Genomic DNA, 21,841 nt, shown 5'->3' with positions numbered 1-21,841 from the left:
CCTTCAAAAATGCATCTCTTCTGAATATACTACTTTTAGTACAAAAATATAAAATATAAAATCAATTAGAGATTTTTTAAGTAAATTTTATTGTTTATATTATATTTATATTAGCGATAATTTGTTGATTTTCTGTGATAAAACTGAAAACTTGTGTTGCCCGTAAAAATGTCAACCTACAGATATCTGTCAACATCTTTAAGCCAATAGAACCGAACCAAAAATTTTAAAAAGAAATGTCTTATCAATTTATCTATAACTCAACTTACTCAGATATATGTCTTCGAGAAGGGTCACCCCACTAGTTAAACATTATTAAAATAAAAAAAAAAGAAGAAGAAGAAGAAGAAGTATCCTATGTGGGAAGATAATAGCCGTACACGTGTATTTGATGATATGCTGTCATCACACTAAAAGTATGCATAAACAAAAGGTGAGGAATACCCAGATTCAACCACACATGCTGGGCTCTTGTGCGATACTTTTCCGATTTGTTCAGCACGTACTCGAATTTAATCCCACAATCATCAATATTCTGCACAATAGTGTTCCATAAGCAGAGATAAAGTTTTGCAGACAGGAGAATTAAGATAAACCTTGGCGGCGCCCATTAACAACTAAAGTACTATTCAATTACTCGCAAAAAAATATCTGACATCAGAACCTTCTGCCAAACATAAGACGACCTCAACTTTTCTACCGAGGGTGAGAAAGAATAATCAACCTATTATACCTTCACCTTGCCCCATTGATTGATGTACACAAGGATCTAAGAATACAGTACCCTACCCAGCAAAACATGCCTAAGGGTTCATCTACCCACAGGATCAACGTTGAACATATCAGTCAGCGTTTCTTTTGAACTAGTTCCCAGCTTCCTTTGGGATCTTGTCGCCCATTGCTATATCACTGGCTTCTGCATCATTGACTGTTTCCTCACTAGTGGTAGATTTTGATTTTATATTGATGTTTTCCCCGGATTTCGAGAGATCAGAAGAATCCAGTTTATCATGATCACTGGTTGGTGCTGCTCCTTGTCCAACTACAGCTGCTTCACCAGTCGATGCATCAGCGGATAGAGAGGGTTCTGCGGCATCTGGTTCAGTAACCTCTGAAACTACTGCAGCTTCCCCATTAGGAAGTGTTAAAGATGAACCTTCATCGTTTGAGGTCTCCCTCCATTCGACCCATTCAGGCGGCTTGTCAGTCTCGTTGGCTACAATTTCTTTTGAACTGCTTGTTACATTGCGTGAGTTATCTGATGTCCCTTGTGAATCTGGAGAAGGTGCTGCAGTGTCATTCAAATCACCATCTTCACCAACAAAATCATCACCACCATCCTTGACGACTTCTCCAGTCTCTTTAATACCCGGGGTAGGAGAATCAAGCAAGCCAGTTGTACGATCATTTTCAATTAAATCATTCTCAAAAGCAAGCCAATTTGAATTCGTAAAGAGAGAGCCACTGAATACAACAGAAAAGCATCTTAATTAATTGACTGATGAGAGGTGGGGGGGGGGGGGGGGGGGGGGGGGATGATATTCAGGGCATAGACAGATGTCACTACAGAAAAAAGAAAGAAAAAAAAAGCTCGACTTAACTTGATTAGATTGACCAACCTCATTTAATAATATACCAAATGCCTAGAATATAATTGCAGGAAAAATAAAAGAAAGACCATGTTATACAAAATAAATAAGTAAAATGAGTAGACATTATTTTGAAGGAGAAAATATTAAAACGAGGATAAAATTCTAATCAAGAAAGATTCTTGCGCTGATTCTTGCGCTGACCTCAACCACCAAAAATATCAATCCCCAAGTGTTTTCACATACAGTTTTTTTTTCCATTTCCACCATTAATGTCCGCCTACGTTCTCCAACCCTTTCCTTTTCTCCATCACTTAAACCCGACCGTCTACCTCTCACTCTTCTTCTTTAATTTTTTAATGTTTATTTTTCCCTAGAACAAATATCAACCACTTGCTCATTTTTAATAAATGCATCCGTAGAAGAATTGGTTACCATCACATTACACATCTTACTATGGAAATCACCTCATTTTCTCAAATGTAACACAATAGTTCTAGATTCTCCTCAAATGTAACACAATAGTTCTAGATTCTCGGTAACCATTTGTTAGAAAATAAAAATCATTAAAGGGATTGGATTTACCTACCTTTCCTGGTCATCGCCTAGACGCAGAGAGGATATAACAACTTCTGCAGATTCATCATCGAAATAAACATCCTGCAAAAGCTCTACATCAGGAAACACTTCTACATTCTAAAGACAATTTCCTACAAGACCATCCCAAAAGCAAAATATTAACATTAGCCAACCCAAAGGAAATATTTGGAAATATCTAATCCCTTGTATGGTGAAGTATAAACCCCCTCAAAGTCTATGAGGACATTCAAATATCATATCCACTCATCTTTGCGCACATATATAATAGGCAATTGTAATTTACTTGCAGAAACTGAAACCTAAGATAGTCATAGTGTGACACCAAAACCATGCCTAGCAACCAATACATACGGCTTATTTTATCAAAGCATTCCACCAGCTTATCATGACATGACAAGAACCTAATAGTCATTCGCTATCATCTTTCACAAACAATGAAACAACGCAGTATGAAGCAAGCAATTCTGATTGGAAGGAAAAAAAAAATATAAACACAATAATTTTTTTTTAAAAAGGATAAACACGGCTCAAAATGCATTCATGCAAGTTCATTCAGAAGATTTAGCCTTCCCATTCAAAAAGTAAAGGTGAATTACTGTCATCATACCTCATCATCACGTTCAAGTGAGCCATGAGCCTGAAAAGTAAAAAAATAATTGGTGAACAAGAGATATAATCAAGAATATATTAAAGCCCATTTAATCTGAGATTTGCATGGTTCAAGTACAAGCAAAAATCTTTTTTTTTTTTTTTCTTTTTTTTTTTCATTAGAGGATACAGAACCTCCTCATGTAAACAAGCAACTAACTTCACCCAAGGAATCACGAACTAATATTTCTCTCATATACTTCAACAGGAAAAATGTGGAGTATCTGAAAAAGAGCATTTGTTCATCATCCTCAAACTTCTCTAATGATATTTTATTATATTTGTCAGTGTTCCTTTCATTTTTACTTATCAGTTTTGCTCCAGAGGAAATGAAAGTGGCAGACAAAGAACAATACATGTGAGGAAGCTCATAACCTACTTATTCTTGCAAGTTAGAAGTTAGAATACACTTCAAGATCCTCTCCATATCAGTCCTTGCTCAAGGAACTATCATATTAAAGGTGCAGACAAGGGTAATACAAAATACTTCAGTACCTCGTCCATATCATCATTGCTGTAAATGCCATATCGAAAAGCCTGACTCAAATTATTAGCTAGAGCTGCAACATCATAGTCTCTGTCTTGGTAATCATCATCATCACTATCCCTAGTTCGATCCTGCAGTGCTGTTGGGCGCCTATAGAAAATAATCATTTCATTTTCAGAAGATATGCTAGAAAGTTAAATGTTAAACGCACAACAAATATAACCCAACGTCATAATGACAGTAGCTCGAGCAAGAGAAGAATTCAAGTGCACAGATATCAACTGAATGGTGAGACAAAAACCCATCCAACATAAGATTTGAGTGAAAATATATACAATATAACAATAACGTTGAACCATGTCATAGTGCCACTTCTCGTGTTGATTGATTAAAACAAAAATATTTTTAAAATAATTTAAAACAATAACAAATTAAGGTTTTAATAAAGGTTTCTTGTATTGATTTTTTCCTTTTAACCGTAAAGTTTTCATTGAATAAATGAAAAAGAATGCTCACAGATATAGACTCCTAAAGAGGGGGGGAAAAAAGATGGAAGTAAAAAAAACCAAATAAATTAATAACTGCCTTCCAAATCAAAATAATGAGATCAAGCTTAGGCTAACCCAAAGAACTTGAGAAAGCTTAGGCAATAGAAACCCCTCTGCAAATTGGAAAGCTAATACTATACAAAACATGGCGAAAACACAATCTACTGGCCCTTTTTAGAAACTTTTCATTCTTCAAGGGCTGACTATCATAACCAATAAAGGTAAGCTTCTTAAAAAATCAGACAAAGTAATTGTCAACATCAAGTTCCTAAACAAAAACATGGTCTTCCCGAGTACCTGGATGTATTAATGTCCCTGATCCATCTTTTTCAGGCAAATACCAATAAAAATATAAGTTTAGATAATGCTTGATCATATATTATAGTTGATTCAGTCATTTCACACCACAAGGATTCCATTAATTCCAACAGATCAATGAGTCTATTCAAACATATTTCATTAATATCAGACGAGAACATAGTAATAGTTTGTATATCATAATCATTTCAGTCATTCAAGGACCATAATACTTAATGTAGCACAACATCATGGAAAACTAAAAATGTTCTTCCCCAATGTCTTTGCAGATTTTTTCGGTTGGATAGCCTTAAGATGGAGACAGTTGTGATCTAGATGTTATGCTGACTGCTGGTACTTGTAATAAAAAGAAGTGAAAAATAGCAAAGGAAATACATACCCACACGCCCACTGGTAGACATTTTCCAATGCATTACGCTTCAAAAGGACATTTGTTTGCCAGTCATTCCATTCAGTGTTCTCCTGTTGAAGAGAAACATGGGAAAATTTAAGGATTGTAATGATGTCACTAAGATTTCAAAAAATAGAACTGACCTGCAAATGAGATTGAATCTCACTACTGCTGTTTGCTAGTTGAACAAGTTTGTTGGATATGTGTGTTAAGTGACCAATATTTCCTATCCTAGGTGGTGATCTACCTTCTGCAGGAACTGCTGGCTGAAGAACATGTTGGAAAAATGAGAAACAGATAGACATTCAAGAGCAACGAATAAAGAATAGTGTCTTAGTAAGACAATGTATCATGACTCTGTTTATAGGAAACAAAGAATTCCACTAGGGATGATGGAGTGTAAAAAAATCTTCCCATGAATTTATAGAAACTCATTCTAATAGGCAGTAATCATAGAAGGATATAAATGGAAGAGACCAACTAAATTGGGAAGAACAAACTTAGAACATGAAAGTATTACAAACTATGAAAAGCCTTCGAGAAGGAACTCCATATGAAAACATTAAAAACAATGGTGGTCCCAAGCTTTTTCTCAATCCTTTAGCTTTTCTAGGTATCATAATTTTTTGTATAGATTGTAAATAAATTCTGAAAGATCAAACCTAACTAGAAATTGAGCATTTACCTTATTTACATCAACTGGCAAAGTGAAATGTTTTTCTGCGTTCAGTATCTTCCCCACAAGATTACAATCATGAAGAAGATGCTCTACAAGTGAAGAATTCTTGCTTTCTAAACATGACACTACAATATTCTCTACATGATGATGCAGAAAGTTATTGAATGGGTACCTATTGTCATAGAGAAGCAAATGTCACGGTGGATCTCATAGACATTCAAGTTATAGTAGAAATACAGAAACTTACTCAAAGAACAAATCCAAAATAAGTTTGATTGCTCCAAGGTGAATCAACTCCTCTGCAGCTTTGCTACCCACCGTGAGTAAGACTGATATGAACTCTACAATCTGAAAAAACAATCTCAAGGAACAATCAAGGAAACTTTTCTAAATAAGAAACAATACATTTAATGAATAGTAAAATATACAAGGAACCCAGAGAATCACAGGTTACAAAAAACCTGACCAATGAATTGGCCAAATGGTTAAAAGAGAATACTTGCAGAACGTGGAAAAAGAACTCCAAGAAGACAAAATAAAAACCAAAGTATCCCAAATCTCTTCAATATTTCTAATACCCTATTGGAAGACGCATAATTTTTTCAGCATAATGTTTTCTAAAAAAGAAAAAAAAAAAAAATCAAAAGTATTTAGCAATTAACACAGCACTTAGCCTCATGATTTAAAGTGTATATCCATAACAACATCATATGATCACAACTACGACCTTGCTGAAAGGATTAAACCAGTTCTTCCAAGCACCACTTCTTCCAAATGAGGCTTTAGAAGAATACTGGTCCAAGAAGGGAGCAGACATCTTTAGTAAGAATTAAGATCGACTTTGAAAACACTTGCGCTTCTTTCTTTTTCTTTTTTTGAACAAGAGATAAAAAATTTCATTGAAAAGATGAAAAGAGAGATTATTCCTCAAAGGATACAAAAACACTTATCTGAGTTGGGAGTTTTCAATCAAGGTTTTGTAGGAGAAAAAAAAAGTTGTTTTACATGCAAGTGGGAAACGTGGATTAGGAATGCCCCATTTTGATTAAAGACAGACCAAGGTAAAAGAATTATGTCATGAGGAGAATAAAACAGGGTGGGATGCTTTCAACCATACTTTTCATCATTGTGGCATGCATCCTACAATGCTTACTGATGAGAGGGATGGAAAAAAAGTGTTGATTGAGGGCTTTAAAATTAGGAAAGGTGTTCGTATTTCTCATTTAAGTTTTCCAACAACAATATCTTCCTTTTCTAGGCAGAGGAGTCTTTCAAGAGACATTTCACACATATTACAAGCCTTAGAATTTAGACGGGACTTAATGTTAATGGAGGAAGTGCTCTATGTCAAGAGCAATTGTGAGGAAGGTAAACTTACTAAATAGGCCTATTTTTTCTAGCGTGAATTTGTTTCAATTTCTCTTTTGAGTCTAATACTGGTGAAGCCTAAGAGTGACTAAGAAGCGCTTTCTCCGAGAATCAAATCAAGTATCTTTATTCAAATGAAAGTTAATGAATACATGAGTTGGATTCTCTATTTAACAGAATTTTAAGCAAACTAAGAACTAAAATCCAAATAGGAAACAAAAAAGGATTAACCATGGAATTATGCAAGATTAATCACTAATCCTACTACATCAGTTCTATACCTCCAAAAAAACATGTCCTTGACTTTTAAAAAAAATAAAGATCACTGGCGGATGACAAAACAATCAATCGACCACCAACAGCTAATCATAGTGGAAGGGCCATTGAAATTCTTCCAATGGGAATTTCTTAGATGAAGAAAAAAAAATCTTGAAAGAAATCGGGAAAGTGTATGTGGGTTGGGTCGAAATAGAGGCACGCAAATCAAGTATGGGCCCGGTCAAAGGAACAAAAGGGGGTCTAGGCAGGAGTCGAGTCAACTCTTTAAAAAAAGATAGGCTGGGCCAGATCATCAAGAACAATTGAGGAGGTCCAAACCCAGTTTGGGTCCTTGGTCAAATTGCACTTAAACCCAATGTTTTAAAGGCTTAAGGCGATCGTGAGGGTTTTCCTCTTGAAGAGACAAGTCGTAAGCTTCGAGGCAGCATGATGCGTAAGCCTCACATTTAATTAAAATATTTTACAAATCCTAAATTGGTATGATCATGTATCGGTAAACATAGGTCATACACAAGTACAAGCATAAAAAAATTCACCCCGCAATTTTCACTCAAACAAAAAATCTAAAATGGTATCTTTAATATCACTATTATAATCATTAATAGAATTGCTTTATATTATAAATTTGTGTCTTCAATATTTTTAAAACCACAATAGTAAAATTAGTAATAGTTTAAATTGTCATCAACTCAAACCTTTATATTTTTTAAGAAGGTGGCAAGTAACTATTATTTTTCTAACCATTAGTCGAGCCGTAGAAATTTTAAGCCTCAATGTGTTCTCACAAAGCTCTTAAGCCTCTAATGATTCATTGGAGGCGTAAGTCTCGAGGCTAAAATTTAGAGCCTTATCTTGATGTGAGCCTCACAATGTAAGGCTCAATAGCTTTTTAAAACATTGCTTAAAACCAAATGAAAGATACCTTCAGGCGATGTTTCCCAAGAGGTGGCTGCAACTTTCCGTATGTAGTAACCAAAACTTTCTCTGATGAAGAAACATCCAAAAGCTTGAGCAACCTACCTGAACAATTGAGACCAGCACAGTTTTCAACATCTCCCGTAAAAGTTAAATAGCACAAGCAATCAAGATTACATATTCTGTCTTCAACATTTTGTACATTTCAGTACTCTGAATGAAATCTAGTTTATCGGGAAAACAAAAGGTCCAAATATCATAAAGTAGGAAATTTATTCGACTATGAAGAGCCAGCAAGTAAAGTACAAGTTATCAAATTGGATGATTCATATGATGGCTATTAATACCTTTGATTAATGAGGCTTAAGAAGTAAAATATCATCTACTTAACAAGACCCAATGGCCAATACAATACCTAAACTCTCCAACATGCCTTCTACAGTCTCCATAGTTGCTGAAACTGTAGATCCATGAGTTATTTGGCGGTTGTATGAATAAGCTGTTCCAACAGTCAGCCTCCTAGGATCTAACAAGGATATGCACACTGATAACGAATTTATTAAAACAGATGTTGGTCGTGAATCTTCCAAGGCATGGCAAAACAATCTTCCTACAAAACTGATTTGAAAAAGAGAACCATTATTAGACGACCAATGACAAAATGTAGGTATATTAAAAAATGAGAATGGAAAACACTACCTTGGACTGGAAATTTTAGCCAAGAGACCAGGAGGAGCAAATCGAGTAACAGCACAAAGCGTTTCTGCTGCATTAGAATGAACTTCTGAAGAATCCTGGAAGAATGATCACATTAAAGATTCTCTTATGACTAATCCACAGGTTTTTCAACTAAGTCTATAAAATCATACCGCTGAAAAAAAAAAAATCATCAAGCAAATATCAAAAAAGGAAAAAAAAAAAAACGAACAAACAAAAGATCTCCAAAACAAAAAGGAGCTTCCTTCTGTTTCAAATTTGTCACATACAAAGGAAAAGGCAAAAACCTTGTTTTATTTTGAATAAGCTGCACATAATTGACAAAGGAGCAAAAGAAATGAAGTATTTTAGGTGATCTGCAAGGAGAAGTTCTTTCTGCATGAGAAACATAATTTCTAACCTCCCATTTAGGGTCGAGATTATTGTAAACTACTTTAAACGATTTGATTTGAAATACTAGAAATTATCATAGACTTCTATTCTTGTATGAAACGAGAAATATTTGAAATGTATATGGTTTAAATTCTTTATTTGGATGCTAAATGAAAAGAAAAGAACGATTCTACTAATATACACTTTTAACCATTATTTGAGAATGAGAAGTCACCATTGGACTCTTATCAGGAGTATAGATACCACCAAAAGCAGGGGTCCAAAGGAAAAATGTGAGAGTCTTGGGGATGCTATTCTTTCCTAAAAGCTTTAATAAGGACCCAGTAAAAACTGGCCAGCTGAAGGAAAGGGGATTGCAGCGAAAGCTGAAAAGTTATGTGAATTTGCTAAGAAAAAAGAGTCCCCACTACTAAATGAAAAGGCAAGTAAACATTCTTGTGGGAGGGATAACTTCCTCAAGAAGCTACTTACTGAAGAACTGAACTTTTCCACTATCATCTCCAGCACATCAGTCTCTTCAATCCACTTCATTGATTCTGTGTAGCTTGAATACAGATGTTCATCAGCACCAAGAAGCCTTATCAAGACCTGTCCAGAAAGAATCGTTCCTATGAGCTTCACAATGTACAGTCAGTAAAGATGCAAAACCCAACGGTTATCATATTAAGGAGGGGTGATGGCCATAGTCTGAAATTATAATACTTGATAACTATGTATACCATAAGAATTAAGAGGTATAAAAGGCACATAGAAACTAATGCCCCAAAGATGTTGGTCCGACCATGTAATTTAAAAGTAATAATAAGAATATAAAAATTAATTAATTAAAAAAAAAAACATTAAAGAGTAGAAGTAACCACTAGAGTACAAAAACACTAATTCAGATACCGTCTTGCATCCAACATAAACCACTATTGTAGTGAAAGAGTTAAAATACCAGATGCAATAAAGAAAAGTGGCCAACAACCAACCTCCATGATGGACGTAATTCCTATCAGGTCAACTAGCTTCTTTACAATTGCTTGATGTGCCTGGAAATCCGTGTACGAAGTAGATCATCAGCATTAAAACGGTTGTATATGTAAATCTTTTTCAGAAGAGAAATGATTCAATAAGAACTAAAATAGAAAGATATATTACTTAAATGGACAAGAACTAAAAAGGTAAGAAATAGAAGCTTTTCACATGACTTAAAAGAGAAGGGCAAACACACACATAAAAAGTGTTTTTTTTTACAAGAAACAACTTCAACTTCTCATTCAATGGAGACTTAGCTCATGACCTTCTTCTCCCCTAATCTAAAACTTAAAACCTCCCTTTAGCTTGGATTGCACAACTTGATGGGGGAGATGGAATTGATTTGCCGTAAAATGGGTCTTTATAGAGTAGAATATCTTTAAAAAAAAATAGAGATTCTTCTCCAATCTAAAGAAGAGGTCAATGGTGCTTACTCCGCCATTTCTGAGAAGTACAAAGTAAAAGCCATGGCAGCCTCCCCAGTTTTTTTTCAAGTTTCTCAAAGTGGAAGCAAAGTTCAATAATATAGTCATTTTTTATGAAAGTGTGTTTTGTTAAGTCTATGAAAGTTCTTGCTAATGGTTGAATTTGTTATTTTTATTTCTTCTTTTTCACTCCTTTTAGAAGTTTGTATCCCTTGAACTTTTAATCCTTTTCATTATATCAACGAGAAGTTGTTTCTTGTTAAAAATATATATATATATATATATACATATCTCTAGGCTTAACTTATAAACAGGAGCATTGTCTACTCAGACCCTTCTTCCTTCTATTATCTATAGACTATGTGATATCAAACAGGTCAAATACAACCTGGCAAACCATGTTGTTTCACACCATACTTCCGTCATGCATAAAATGTAGAAGGCCAAGTGAAATTGAGAATGTCTTAAACATCCAAATTCTTTAAAAACAGACAAGGAAAATTTAACGAAAATGACATACAAACTTACTTGAACATATTGCATAAAAGAAATTGTCTTCCGCAACAACAAGCATATGACAACCTGGCAAGGAAGTAAGTTCACATAACAGATGTTCCAAAAATCTTTAACGAGTAAGACATAGAAAGTTGTTGAAAGTTGAAACAAGGGGAAGGCTAACCACATATGCAGAAGATAATTTAGAACTAAAATATTATGAAAGTGATACCTTGCTGAAGTAGCCAGCCAATAGTGTGCTATGAGAAGGCTTGGGTTCTAGGAAGGAAAACAACAAGTTCATCAACTGCAAACAACCACATCAAGGAAATCTGTTATTGATCTATCATTTATAATTTAATAGGGTAAAGAAAGCAAGTTCTCCACCTCTTCATCCTCCACCAATGCTTTGAGAATTATATCAACTTCACAAGTAAAAATCTCACAAGCGATAAAAGGAAACCTGGGCAAGAATATATAAGAATAACCAAATTTAAAATTAGAGAGAGAGAAGGCACAAGGAATGACATCTGGAATATGCAACCAAAAATTACTTAAAACTTCGTTTCTTCTCAGCCTCTTCAGGAGCTTCTTCGACAATATATCTGATGAGCTGTTCAATCTGTGTTCTTTTTCTCAAGCTGTAAGGCAAGAAGGCAGGCACAACACTCATCAATTTACGTAATATGATATACCTTCTTAGTAAAGTTCTCGTATTTATCCATTCCAGTTTTTTTTATCTGCCAATCCATTAAGGTTAATATTTATTATATAAGCTAGCTGCTGCGAGTCAGTTAGCTTAACCAATGTTGTACAAATTTAAAAGACTGACTAACAGTATATCAGCAAATAAGAACTAGTAGAATGGATGGAAATTACAATGCTACTGATGACTAGTACAGCAAGTACTATCAAAGTCAAATATAATCAGTGTTACATGATCCCATAAATTAATTTCTCTGCATGTGTTAGCAGCCTATCAACCAAAAGAAAAGATATGCCAAGTATAGACCAGAAAATAGGAGGAAAAAAAAGATCATAAATAAAAATCAGAAGGAACATTACAAGTTAATAAGTCGACTATTAAGTGCTTTGCATTCCTGAATTATTTCATCCTCATCTAGAAGCTCCTCTAATGTAAAATTTTCCTTATCCAAAATTGTCTCCACCTGCAACAAAAGAAAATGAAATGAGTAAGAAACACACATTTTCATTAAAACTCAAGTAAAGCTGGACCACTGTCATCTTTCTATTCGTTGAACTTGGAGAATGCAATATAAAAGTGTCCTTGTATTACTGGATTCTAAATTCTCTGAAACCTCACACGAGGTATTCAAATGAAAAATATTTTAAACCTCACCAGTGGATCTCTCCAATCCTCTAAAAATCCTACTATTCCTCCCCAAGCCAAAGCCCCCAAAACACAGCAAAGAGCACCATTCTTCATTTCCGCAGTCTAGGAGCATTGTTTGTTACCAACCCAATGAATCCCAAAGAAGTCCCATCAACAACCCCAAACCGCCAAAATGAACTTCAGTTACCCAAAATATAATCCAAATCTCTCAATGCTTGATGACACAAAGAGCACCATTGCGAATCCAACATAAAGAAATAATGCTTCTGAAAATGATCCAAGAGGTTAACGTTCTCATGAAAACTCTGTCACGCAAAGAATTTGACCTTTTTGGGAATCCTTACATTCCAAAGAGAGATGCAGAAGTTCCGGAGGGAGGAGAAGGGATACATAGCACATGGAAAAATGAAATAGAATAGAACCTCTCGAAGATCGAGGGGACCAAAAGCCAATACCCTTTCTCCCCAGACTTACCAAAGAGTCACCTATCAACAAAAGCAAGGTCGCTACATAAACAACTTTCCTATCCATCAAAGGGCAGTTGAACCTCAAATAAATAGAAAATGAAAAATGACAATGACCAAGGGATCTAGGGAGAGAAGGACAAAGCCACAAAATGCAACCTTTTGTCTGCAAGATGGTACAAGCGAGGAAACACATAACAAGCTTCAGGCATCCTCCTTTGCAACTTGTAAGCTGCACAAGTACTCGATTTCCCATGAGCTACAATTCATAGGAAAACTTTTGACTTTTTTTTCAGGATTTTGGATTTCCAAATGGTCTTGTTGAAGAGGGTTCAAAAACTAAATGGGTCTGGCGTTTTCACCATAAATCTGATTCATTGTGGCATAACATTATTGTGAGTAAATTTGGTCCACTTTGGCAAAACATTAAATGGGACTAAAGGCACCTTCCAAGTCTCCTTGGAGAGGCATTGCAGGAGAGTTTCCTTTCATGTATCAATTCATTTGTTGGTTGGTTGGGGATGGGAGGGTATATTTTTCTAGGATGATAGGTGGTTGGAGGACAGCCCCTTCTGCTTTGTTTTTCCTCATTTATAACATTTGTCTACGATGAAAAAACTTTTGGTGCCTGACGTTTTGGCTCAGCTAGTCCCCCACTTTGGGTTTTGTCGTTCATTGTCTGAAAGAGAAACGGGAATATCGTTGCTCTTTTTTCTTTGTTGGGGGCGTTTCAGTGCTCTTCTGGGAGAAGGAACTTTCGTTTATGGTGTCCTAGCCCTTTGGAGGGTTTTTCTCATCTTTCCTTCTTTCTTTGTTTGGTCAACCCTTCTTCCTTGAGAGATTTGGTGTTTGCCTCAATGTTGAGGTTCAGATTCGGAATTACCTTGAAACAATAGATATGTTTTTGGTTTATAATTTTATTCAACAATAACCCAATAGAATTTTCCACTTCTCAAGTGCTCAAGTGGTTGCTTCTTTCTGGTAGGTTGAGTAATCGACTTCATAAATAAATAAATAAATAAATAACAACCGTCTTTTTCTTAGCTGCTGAAACATGTGAACAGAAACGAAGAAAAGGTTAATTGACTTTTCCTTTGGCGCCCTCTCACATGGAGTATGGTGCTATGGAGGATTTATTGGATACTTTCAAGTGTTTCCAATGGGATTACAGGTGCATAATACTTTCTTCTTCACGGTCATTTATTACAAAAAAAAAAAAAAAAAAAAAAAAAAAAAAAAAAAAGGAATATGACAAATTACACTCCTACCAACTGTGAAATTCGCAAACAATCCTTTATGCCTTGAAAATGTAATTCTGACTTCATCAATTATAAATTCCAAAGATAACAAAATCAAAAGGATTATAATAAGTTACACCACTCCTACGTCCCACCAGGAGCCGAAAGCATGAAAAAAAAAAAATGAACTGACGGGGGAGGGTAAGACCGGATCAAGTGGACGATAATGAAGTTGAACAAGAAGGCAAACAGCGAGGTTGAAGACCACACATTGCAAATTTGATGGATTGAGCTATTAAATCAAATCCACGTAATCGAACTTCAATTTCCTCCCCATGATCCTCATTGAACCGCGCGTAAAATCTAGAATATTATCGATAAACATCTTCTACCACGAAAGGAAATGAAATTGAAACAATTCGCAGTACACAATCCACAGTACAGCAAATGCTACAGTCAAACAAAAAGGAAGGAGGATGATAAAACAAAAAAGAGACTCACAGGAGACGCTGTGGACAATCCTGCCATGCGCCAAAACATGGTGAATTGAGGGGAAAAGATTGCCAAGCAAAACTCAGATCTGCAAACCCAGAAATCGAACCGCCTGGACGATCCTCCGGGCGAGAACGCTCAAGAAAACACGTAGACCACACAAAAAACAATGATCCAGAGTAGCCTCAAGGAAACCCTAGAAGTTGAATCTGTAAGTGCATGGATTCGAAGAAGCAGAGCTGGATCGAAACGAGAGTTGGAGGAGCAAAGCAAGCATAGAATAAGATGAGAATTGAGGAGAAGCACAAAAAATAACCTGAAATCGTGGGAATGTGATAGGATTTGATGAAAAAAATGTGCTTTTCTTTTCCCTTCGGTTTTTAGTCGACCGTACACATTTTATACTAATTAAACTTTCACATTTTTCCTTTATTTGTATTTAAATTTTTGTTTCTATAAAAAAATAATAATAATAAATTTTAAATTAATTCCCGATCTATTTTTAATTATAACAAAAAAAATAATGAACCATACTTTGCTTATTAAAAAATAAAAAAAAAATAAAAACAGTGATTTTGATGTTTCCATTTACCCTACAATGAGCAAAGCATAATAATTTGTTGATATTTTTGGCATTAAATGTCTTGCTTTCTTTATACACACAGAGCCCAACAAACTCTCAGATATTGCCAAGGAACAAGTGGATAATTTCCAATAATTTTGGACTAAGATGACATAATAGTATGTTTATACGAACTTAATTTTAAGATGAAAATTTAAACGTTCGTATATTTTTCAATATTTTTAATTAATTGGTGTGATGAGAAAGTCAACACATCGAGCGTTAATAGTTAGTTAAAGTTTACCAATAATTGATTATACAGGTTGATTTTATATGACGACTATTAGAGCCATAATTCAAAATATATAGTAAATCTCCTCGTCAGGTGAATATAAGTTCAAGAAAGATCGAAGGTCGGTTATTGATTAGTTTAATAAATTGAAATTAACTATAAAAATAATGCTTAACTCGATCTATTTGTGATTCTAACCTAGAATCATATATCACAAACTACGTCTTACTTATTTGACCGGTTAAACGTATGGGTGTGTATTAATTTACTTATAAAATTAATGAATCGAACTAAAGAAACTAACATATGTTTCTCCTGCAGAAGGAGACGTGTAATACGTAAAACTTCAATTAAACGAAAAACGTATAAACATGAAAAAAAAAAAGACGTTAAATAGGCGTTAAAGTTATGATATTTATGACATTTTAAAAAGCAGGTACAAAAAAAAAAAGAGCGGTTGAGATTTTTTAAAAATAACGATAAAAACTCGATACATAAATTGAATAAATGAAACTCAAAGGGCTCATGCTAAACATGTAATTAATTAAAATTATTGGATCTTATTGAATTATACATCGTTAAATGATATAGAGGTTGCTTTATACATGAACATTTATTTATTTTATAAAAATTGAAATATGCTCGATATTATAAACTATAAAATAGAGAATTTAAAGAAGTTCGGCGACCCAAAATATTAATTTGTGCCTCAATTTTTAGTGTTACCCAAACCCCTAATTTCGGAGTACTCGCTGAATTTGCCGACCACCGTCATCTGGAAAACTTGTTATTCGATTCTGTTTCCATGTTGAAAATTCGGATGTTCTAAGAGATTCCAAGAAGGGAAGACAAAGCTACACATACGATATGCTGGGTGGATTGTACGGAGACCTCCCTCCGCCCTCTTCGGCGGAGGAAGATAAGCCCGCCAATTCTACCGTCTGGTCGAGCAGCACAAAAATGGCGCCACCGACTCTACGCAAGCCATCGTCCGTTTTCGCGCCACAGACTGTTCTCAGATCTCAAAGCAAAATCAAAGCTGCCAACTTGGCGCACTCGAAGGCTTCAGTGTCCGAGCCGGTGGAGCAGTCTCTGCCGATTCTGGCTGAGGCTATTACGCAACCGGCGTTGGTGGCCGTGACGTCTTCGGTTGTAGAAGAGTATGATCCAGCGAGGCCGAATGACTACGAGGAGTATCGGGCGGAGAAGAACAGGAAGGCCAAGGAGGCTGAGATGAGAAAGGAGCTCGAGAGACGTAGACAAGAGGAGGAAGAGAGGGAGAAGAAGGAGCGAGAGGAGCGAGATAGAGAGTATTCCGATTCTAGGATAAATATTTCAGGCGAGGAAGCTTGGAGAAGGCGCGCGGCGAAGAGTGGGGCAATACCAAGATCACCATCGCCACCAAGTAGCGGAGATGGATTTACCATTGGAAAGTCGGAAACTGGCGGGTTGGGAGTTGGTGCTGGTGGGCAGATGACAGCGGCTCAAAGAATGATGGCTAAGATGGGGTGGAAGGAGGGGCAAGGGCTCGGGAAGCAAGAACAAGGCATCACCACCCCTCTGATGGCAAAAAAGACAGACCTGCGTGCTGGAGTAATCGTGAACGCTAATGATACGAAATCAGAGAAGAAGGTGAAGAGTGTCAACTTCAACGGACAACCTACTCGGGTTCTCCTGCTCAGAAACATGGTACGACGTTGTAGAATTCTGACATTTTGATGATTTGAAATGAATTTTAGGTAGCGGAGTTTGTTTTCGGTGCATTAGAATTTTAGTAGTTCTTTCCCGTTTGTCAGATTTCTATTAAACTTCAGAAATTCTTGGTTAGATAGGAGCAATCTAGACAGGTTTAACGTAACCGATCATATCCTTCTCTCATAGTTGCTGTTGGATGATGAAAGTCACACATTGGCTAATTTAGGGAATGATCATGGGTTATAAACAAAGAATACTCTCTCCATTGGTATGAGGCCTTTTGGGAAGCCCAAAGCAAAGCCACGAGAGCTTATGCTCAAAGTAGACAATATCATACCATTGTGGAGAGTCGTGTTCATCTAACATGGTATCAGAGTCATGCTCTAAACTTAGTCGTGCCAATTGATTGGTAAATCTTCAAATGTCGAACAAAGGACTCCAAAAGAAAAGGAGTCAGGCCTACTCGAAGGCAGTGAAAAATGACTAAGACTCCAAAGGAGTCGAGCCTCGATTAAGGGGAGGTGTTGGATGATGAAAGTCCCACATCGGCTAATTTAGGGAATGATCATGGGTTTATAAACAAAGAATACTCTCTCTATTGGTATGAGGCCTTTTGGGGAAGCCCAAAGCAAAGGCATGAGAGTTTATGCTCAAAGTGGACAATATCATACCATTGTGGAGAGTCGTGTTCATCTAATAGTTGCAAATTCCATTATTAGCACGCGATTCTTCTGTTAATCCATCATTAAAATGCATGCACTTGAGAATTTGTTTGATTGTCCATATTGTGATGAAAGTTCGATTCCTAATCCTAACCTTGGTATCTTTAGCTGCTTGCCCATTGGTGTATGCTTATCCAGTTTTCATGTTAGACTACGAAGGCGAAAGGATTGTTAGTTAGATAGTATTGTCGCTGTCAGCGCCAGTTGGCAATTTTTATCAGCTAACTGCTCAACCAGTTCTTTATAAATCGTTGTTATCCGAAAGTTTTCTTTCCCTGTACTACCGAGTGCTAATCAGAAGGAATAAGATATGGACTAAAAAACCCTTGGTTGCAATTTGCATATAGAGTTCTTCTTGTTTGGAAAATTTTAGAGGGAAAAACATTAAATCATAGATTATTAGCCTATCTGGAAACAAATTAAAAGGCAGAGAACGTACAAACCTTTACTCATGTGATTTTGCATAGAGATGCCTTCATCAATGTTACATCTTTTGCTAGATCATTTTAGGTTTTAAGTTTATTATATACCATATCAGAGATTAAAAATCTACCCCGAGGGAGGTGAGGGGGGTGGGGAGGAGGATGAAGGTCTATATAGCATGTTCTAGGGGTTGTATGAATATCAAGTCATACCCTATTTGGTTTTCTGATTTTATTGTATTTGATTCATTGTTATATTAGGTTGACGAATGTCATCTTACTGGTTGGATATAAAGTATTAGTTAATGACGCTACTTGAAATATATGGAAAGCCATTTTTATGGGTTTACCTCATTTCCTCAATTTGTTAGTTTTGGCATGGGACTAATATTTGAAGGTCAATTTTTCCCGTCAAATGCATTTATCTTGTCTCTACAATGTGCCGCTTACTCAAGATGTCTTTTTGGCCTGTCTTTCCTCTCCAATATGCATCATTGGGTTCTCTTCAATGATAGAGCTGCTAATGATTTGGCTCCTCTTCCATCTATTATCAAGGGTGTGAGTTTAATCCTTGGATTTTGGGCATCTGATCTGCTTCCTAGATCCTCTTGGTTACTTTTCTTGTAATTCATTTTTGCATCATTTACTTGCAACAATTGCAAGGTCTCCTCCCCTCATGATACCAAGTTTTGAAAGTTCAACACTTCAGAGAGGTTTAAGATTTCTCTCTTGGCTTGTCTCTTTTGGTTGTGGCCCATGTAGATGTGTTTTATGCACCTGGTTATTGGAGGATTTGAGACGTATTCTTTCGTCAAGTATGCACTGTTTAGCTTCTTGCTGGCTTTCCACTTCCTGTGGAGTTTTTCGCTGAACTTTGTCCTTTCTTTTAATTTCTTGATGAAAAATGAGTTCCTTGTTAAAAAGAAAAAAAAAAATTATGCGTTTATGATGGAGGAGATCTTCAGCATCTTTTATTTAAACTGAGGGAAAGTTCTTCAGTTGGTTTATCTCTTTCTATCTCTCATTGGAGTTAATGGTTTGAGAAGGGGATGAGGGTTCATAACCAAGGGGAGAAAGTTGACAATTTCCTGTGGGGGAAGTGAGGGAGAAATTCTTAGCCGTTTAGCTAACTGGAATATTGCTACTGGCCCCTAGAAGATGGAAGGTTGGAATTGGGCAACTTAAGGAAGAGAAGTGAGGCAATACTACAGAGAAGCTCTGGAGATATGCTAAAGAAAGTTATGAGATGTGCAGTAAGCTGGTTATGAACAAATATGGACGTGAAGAAGGAAGAAAATAGGAAGTTTCCTACTAGAAATGAAATTTGGTTGTTTTCAACGCCCTTCGTGGTGACCCTATCAATTTCTGAGCAGGGAAGCTTAGAAGGAACTTCTCTCTAGGCTGATGTTACGAAGCCATTGTTTAGGGATTATGAACTCAAAGAAATTGAATATTATTAGGAATAGATTAGTTCAAAGAAATAGGGGGTTAGGGCTTAGAGTTGGGATCTATTAGAACTGCATAATTCTTGTTCTAACCATGCTTCCGTCTGTAATGAACTAAGAACGGTTTTTTTTTTTTTTTTCTTTTCTCTCTGTCTTTACGTTCTTCAATTGACTCACTCCTCAGTTTTGCCCGTAAGCTAGTATGTAATAATCGAAGGGTCTATAATTGCCAAAACAATTTCTTTTGGTATCAGTGGCAAACATGTATTTTGGTTGGTAACCAAATGTTTTGGGTTTGACACTGTAGGGGCTTTAATGAAGTTGGTTGGTAAAGGGGAACTGGGTACTACTACTGGAGTATAAGTTGATTTCAAGTTTATCAAAAGATGTTATTTTCTATGTTCTATTTTGTAAACCTCCCTTTTGGATACGAGTTTAATACAGCTTATTTATTTGATCATAGAGGTCGTTTGAACATCTTATGTGAGAATATTTATTCGTGAGAAAGACCAGTATTTGTAAATAGCATGTGGAGTTTCCTGACAAATCAATGACGGATCTTGTAAATATAAAAGAAAAAACAATATATATATATATTTCCAATTATTACTTAATCTAAGAGTCTTGTTATACATGGCTGAACCTCTCCCTCCCTCCCTCCCTCCGAATTGTGAATCTAGGTTATGGTTTAATGTCTTTAAATAATTTAGGGTTATAGTGGGTTAATCTTGATATCATGAAAAATGCCATTGAACAATTTAGATTAGTGGGTTAATCTTAAAAAAAAGTTTAATCCTTCATACACAAGGCCTATCTATACATGCTATACATGAGTGTAGCATGTATCAGTAAGGCCTGCGAACAATTTAATCGTTGAGGATATCTAAATGATTGAGCTTGATGATTGAAGCATTTTTTATATTTATACTATAGAAAGGATTGCATTTTTCTTCAGACGTCTAAAGGATATAATTTGTGATTTTTATCTTGAAGGTGGGCCCCGGCGAGGTAGATGATGAGCTAGAAGAGGAAGTAGGATCCGAGTGTGCAAAGTATGGGACAGTAACAAGAGTTCTGATATTTGAGATCACAGAACCCAATTTTCCAGTGGAAGAGGCTGTTCGAATTTTTGTGAAGTTTGAAAGATCAGAAGAAACGACTAAGGCTTTGGTTGATCTTGGAGGTCGTTACTTCGGGGGAAGAGTGGTTCAAGCTACATTTTATGATGAGGAAAGGTTCAGTAAGAATGAATTAGCTCCAATGCCAGGAGAAATCCCTGGATTTACATGAATTCCGATTGGATTGGACTGGATTGTGCTATAACTTTCCTGTTGTAAGCACGTGATGTTGTGGACTCAATAGTTTCTTTGCAGTCATTATGAGAATCTCTCTTTTTACTTGTGACAGACTGAATGATGGCGCACTTGGTAAGCCACATTAACCATCCAATATAAACCCCTTCGATGAATTCATTTGTCTGTCATAGAACTTTTTTCTTCTATGCATGCATCTGTCTCTTAATAGAAGCTTGCCAATTTTATCTTATTTGCTTTCTTCCAGATTCAATTATGTTTTGACTGAACAGTTTCAACTAAGATTGTAATTTGATTTCATTAGTAAAATTGAGAGACTAACAGAACCCTACTTGCTGCATGTACAGCACACCGATGACCCTGGGCGTTCTTTCGGGCTGCAAGCGGATTATCATTGGGCTTTTACGGTAATTTTAGGTCGAGACTCGTTGTGTTTTTTAATTATTAAAACATGAAAAACCAGAACTTATCTTGTGCTTAAACTTTCAAGCTTTCTTAATGTGTTGGATTATGGGTGAAATTCTTGATTGGTTCTTATGTTGATTGAGAAATATTTTACAGTATAAATTTATATATTTCTGGTTTGTTGGGGTAAATTTTGAATAGAAGTGAGATAATTTCTGACATCTTAACTCCTTGCTTTATTAATTCAATCCTTTTAAAACTGGAAATCAAACAGCCTGTTTTACTGAACTGAGAAGAAGATGAAGAAACAAACACAGTAATTATTACATCTGTTAAAATAGGTTGGACCAGTCAATGGTGAATTAATGGGGGAAGGGGTTGATTTGAAAAACCCTATGGATTATAGATTCTAAGCAGCATGATAAGGTCTAGTCTCCCTCCCTAAACTCGAACAAAATCTTACAACGGCTGCAACACAAAATCTTAAAACAGCTGCAATTCCAGAGAAAAACTACATGGATTGCAAACCCTAGCCCTCTCCCCTAGGGTTTACAAAAGTTCAGATTCA

At 35.9% G+C, this 21,841-nt stretch overlaps 2 protein-coding genes across 3 annotated transcripts; one reads left to right on the top strand and one right to left on the bottom strand.

The window, feature by feature from the left end:
• Nucleotides 1-610: 610 nt before the first annotated feature.
• On the bottom strand, nucleotides 611-14,821 carry LOC111803807 (SIT4 phosphatase-associated family protein). Of its 2 annotated transcripts, XM_023688380.2 has the most exons (20): nucleotides 14,734-14,821; nucleotides 14,427-14,656; nucleotides 11,935-12,038; nucleotides 11,424-11,510; nucleotides 11,257-11,332; nucleotides 11,102-11,176; nucleotides 10,903-10,956; nucleotides 9,904-9,963; nucleotides 9,404-9,520; nucleotides 8,522-8,616; nucleotides 8,238-8,440; nucleotides 7,830-7,927; nucleotides 5,508-5,608; nucleotides 5,267-5,432; nucleotides 4,725-4,847; nucleotides 4,570-4,652; nucleotides 3,333-3,474; nucleotides 2,797-2,826; nucleotides 2,179-2,249; nucleotides 611-1,464 (listed from the first exon to the last, which is right to left on the bottom strand). In XM_023688380.2, exons 2-20 carry the CDS (start codon nucleotides 14,463-14,465, stop codon nucleotides 864-866), a joined length of 2,325 nt encoding a protein of 774 aa, XP_023544148.2. In that variant the 5' UTR covers nucleotides 14,466-14,656; nucleotides 14,734-14,821; the 3' UTR covers nucleotides 611-863. The 2 variants fall into 2 exon arrangements, with proteins under 2 accessions (XP_023544148.2, XP_086983831.1); XM_087127705.1 differs by lacking the exon at nucleotides 14,734-14,821 and having other exon boundaries at nucleotides 14,427-14,727.
• Nucleotides 14,822-15,952: 1,131 nt separating this feature from the next.
• LOC111803587 (DNA-damage-repair/toleration protein 111) lies at nucleotides 15,953-21,464 on the top strand. The gene is made up of 3 exons (XM_023688066.2): nucleotides 15,953-16,960; nucleotides 20,549-20,982; nucleotides 21,216-21,464. The coding sequence occupies exons 1-2, from the start codon at nucleotides 16,139-16,141 to the stop codon at nucleotides 20,843-20,845; spliced, it is 1,119 nt and encodes a 372-aa protein (XP_023543834.2). The 5' UTR covers nucleotides 15,953-16,138; the 3' UTR covers nucleotides 20,846-20,982; nucleotides 21,216-21,464.
• Nucleotides 21,465-21,841: the final 377 nt, after the last annotated feature.

Source organism: Cucurbita pepo, chromosome 10 (genome assembly GCF_057944985.1).
Source record: "Cucurbita pepo subsp. pepo isolate OVF chromosome 10, ASM5794498v1, whole genome shotgun sequence".
In the NCBI taxonomy this organism is placed as follows: Eukaryota; Viridiplantae; Streptophyta; class Magnoliopsida; order Cucurbitales; family Cucurbitaceae; genus Cucurbita; species Cucurbita pepo.
This window is presented reverse-complemented; position numbering and strand designations above follow the sequence as displayed.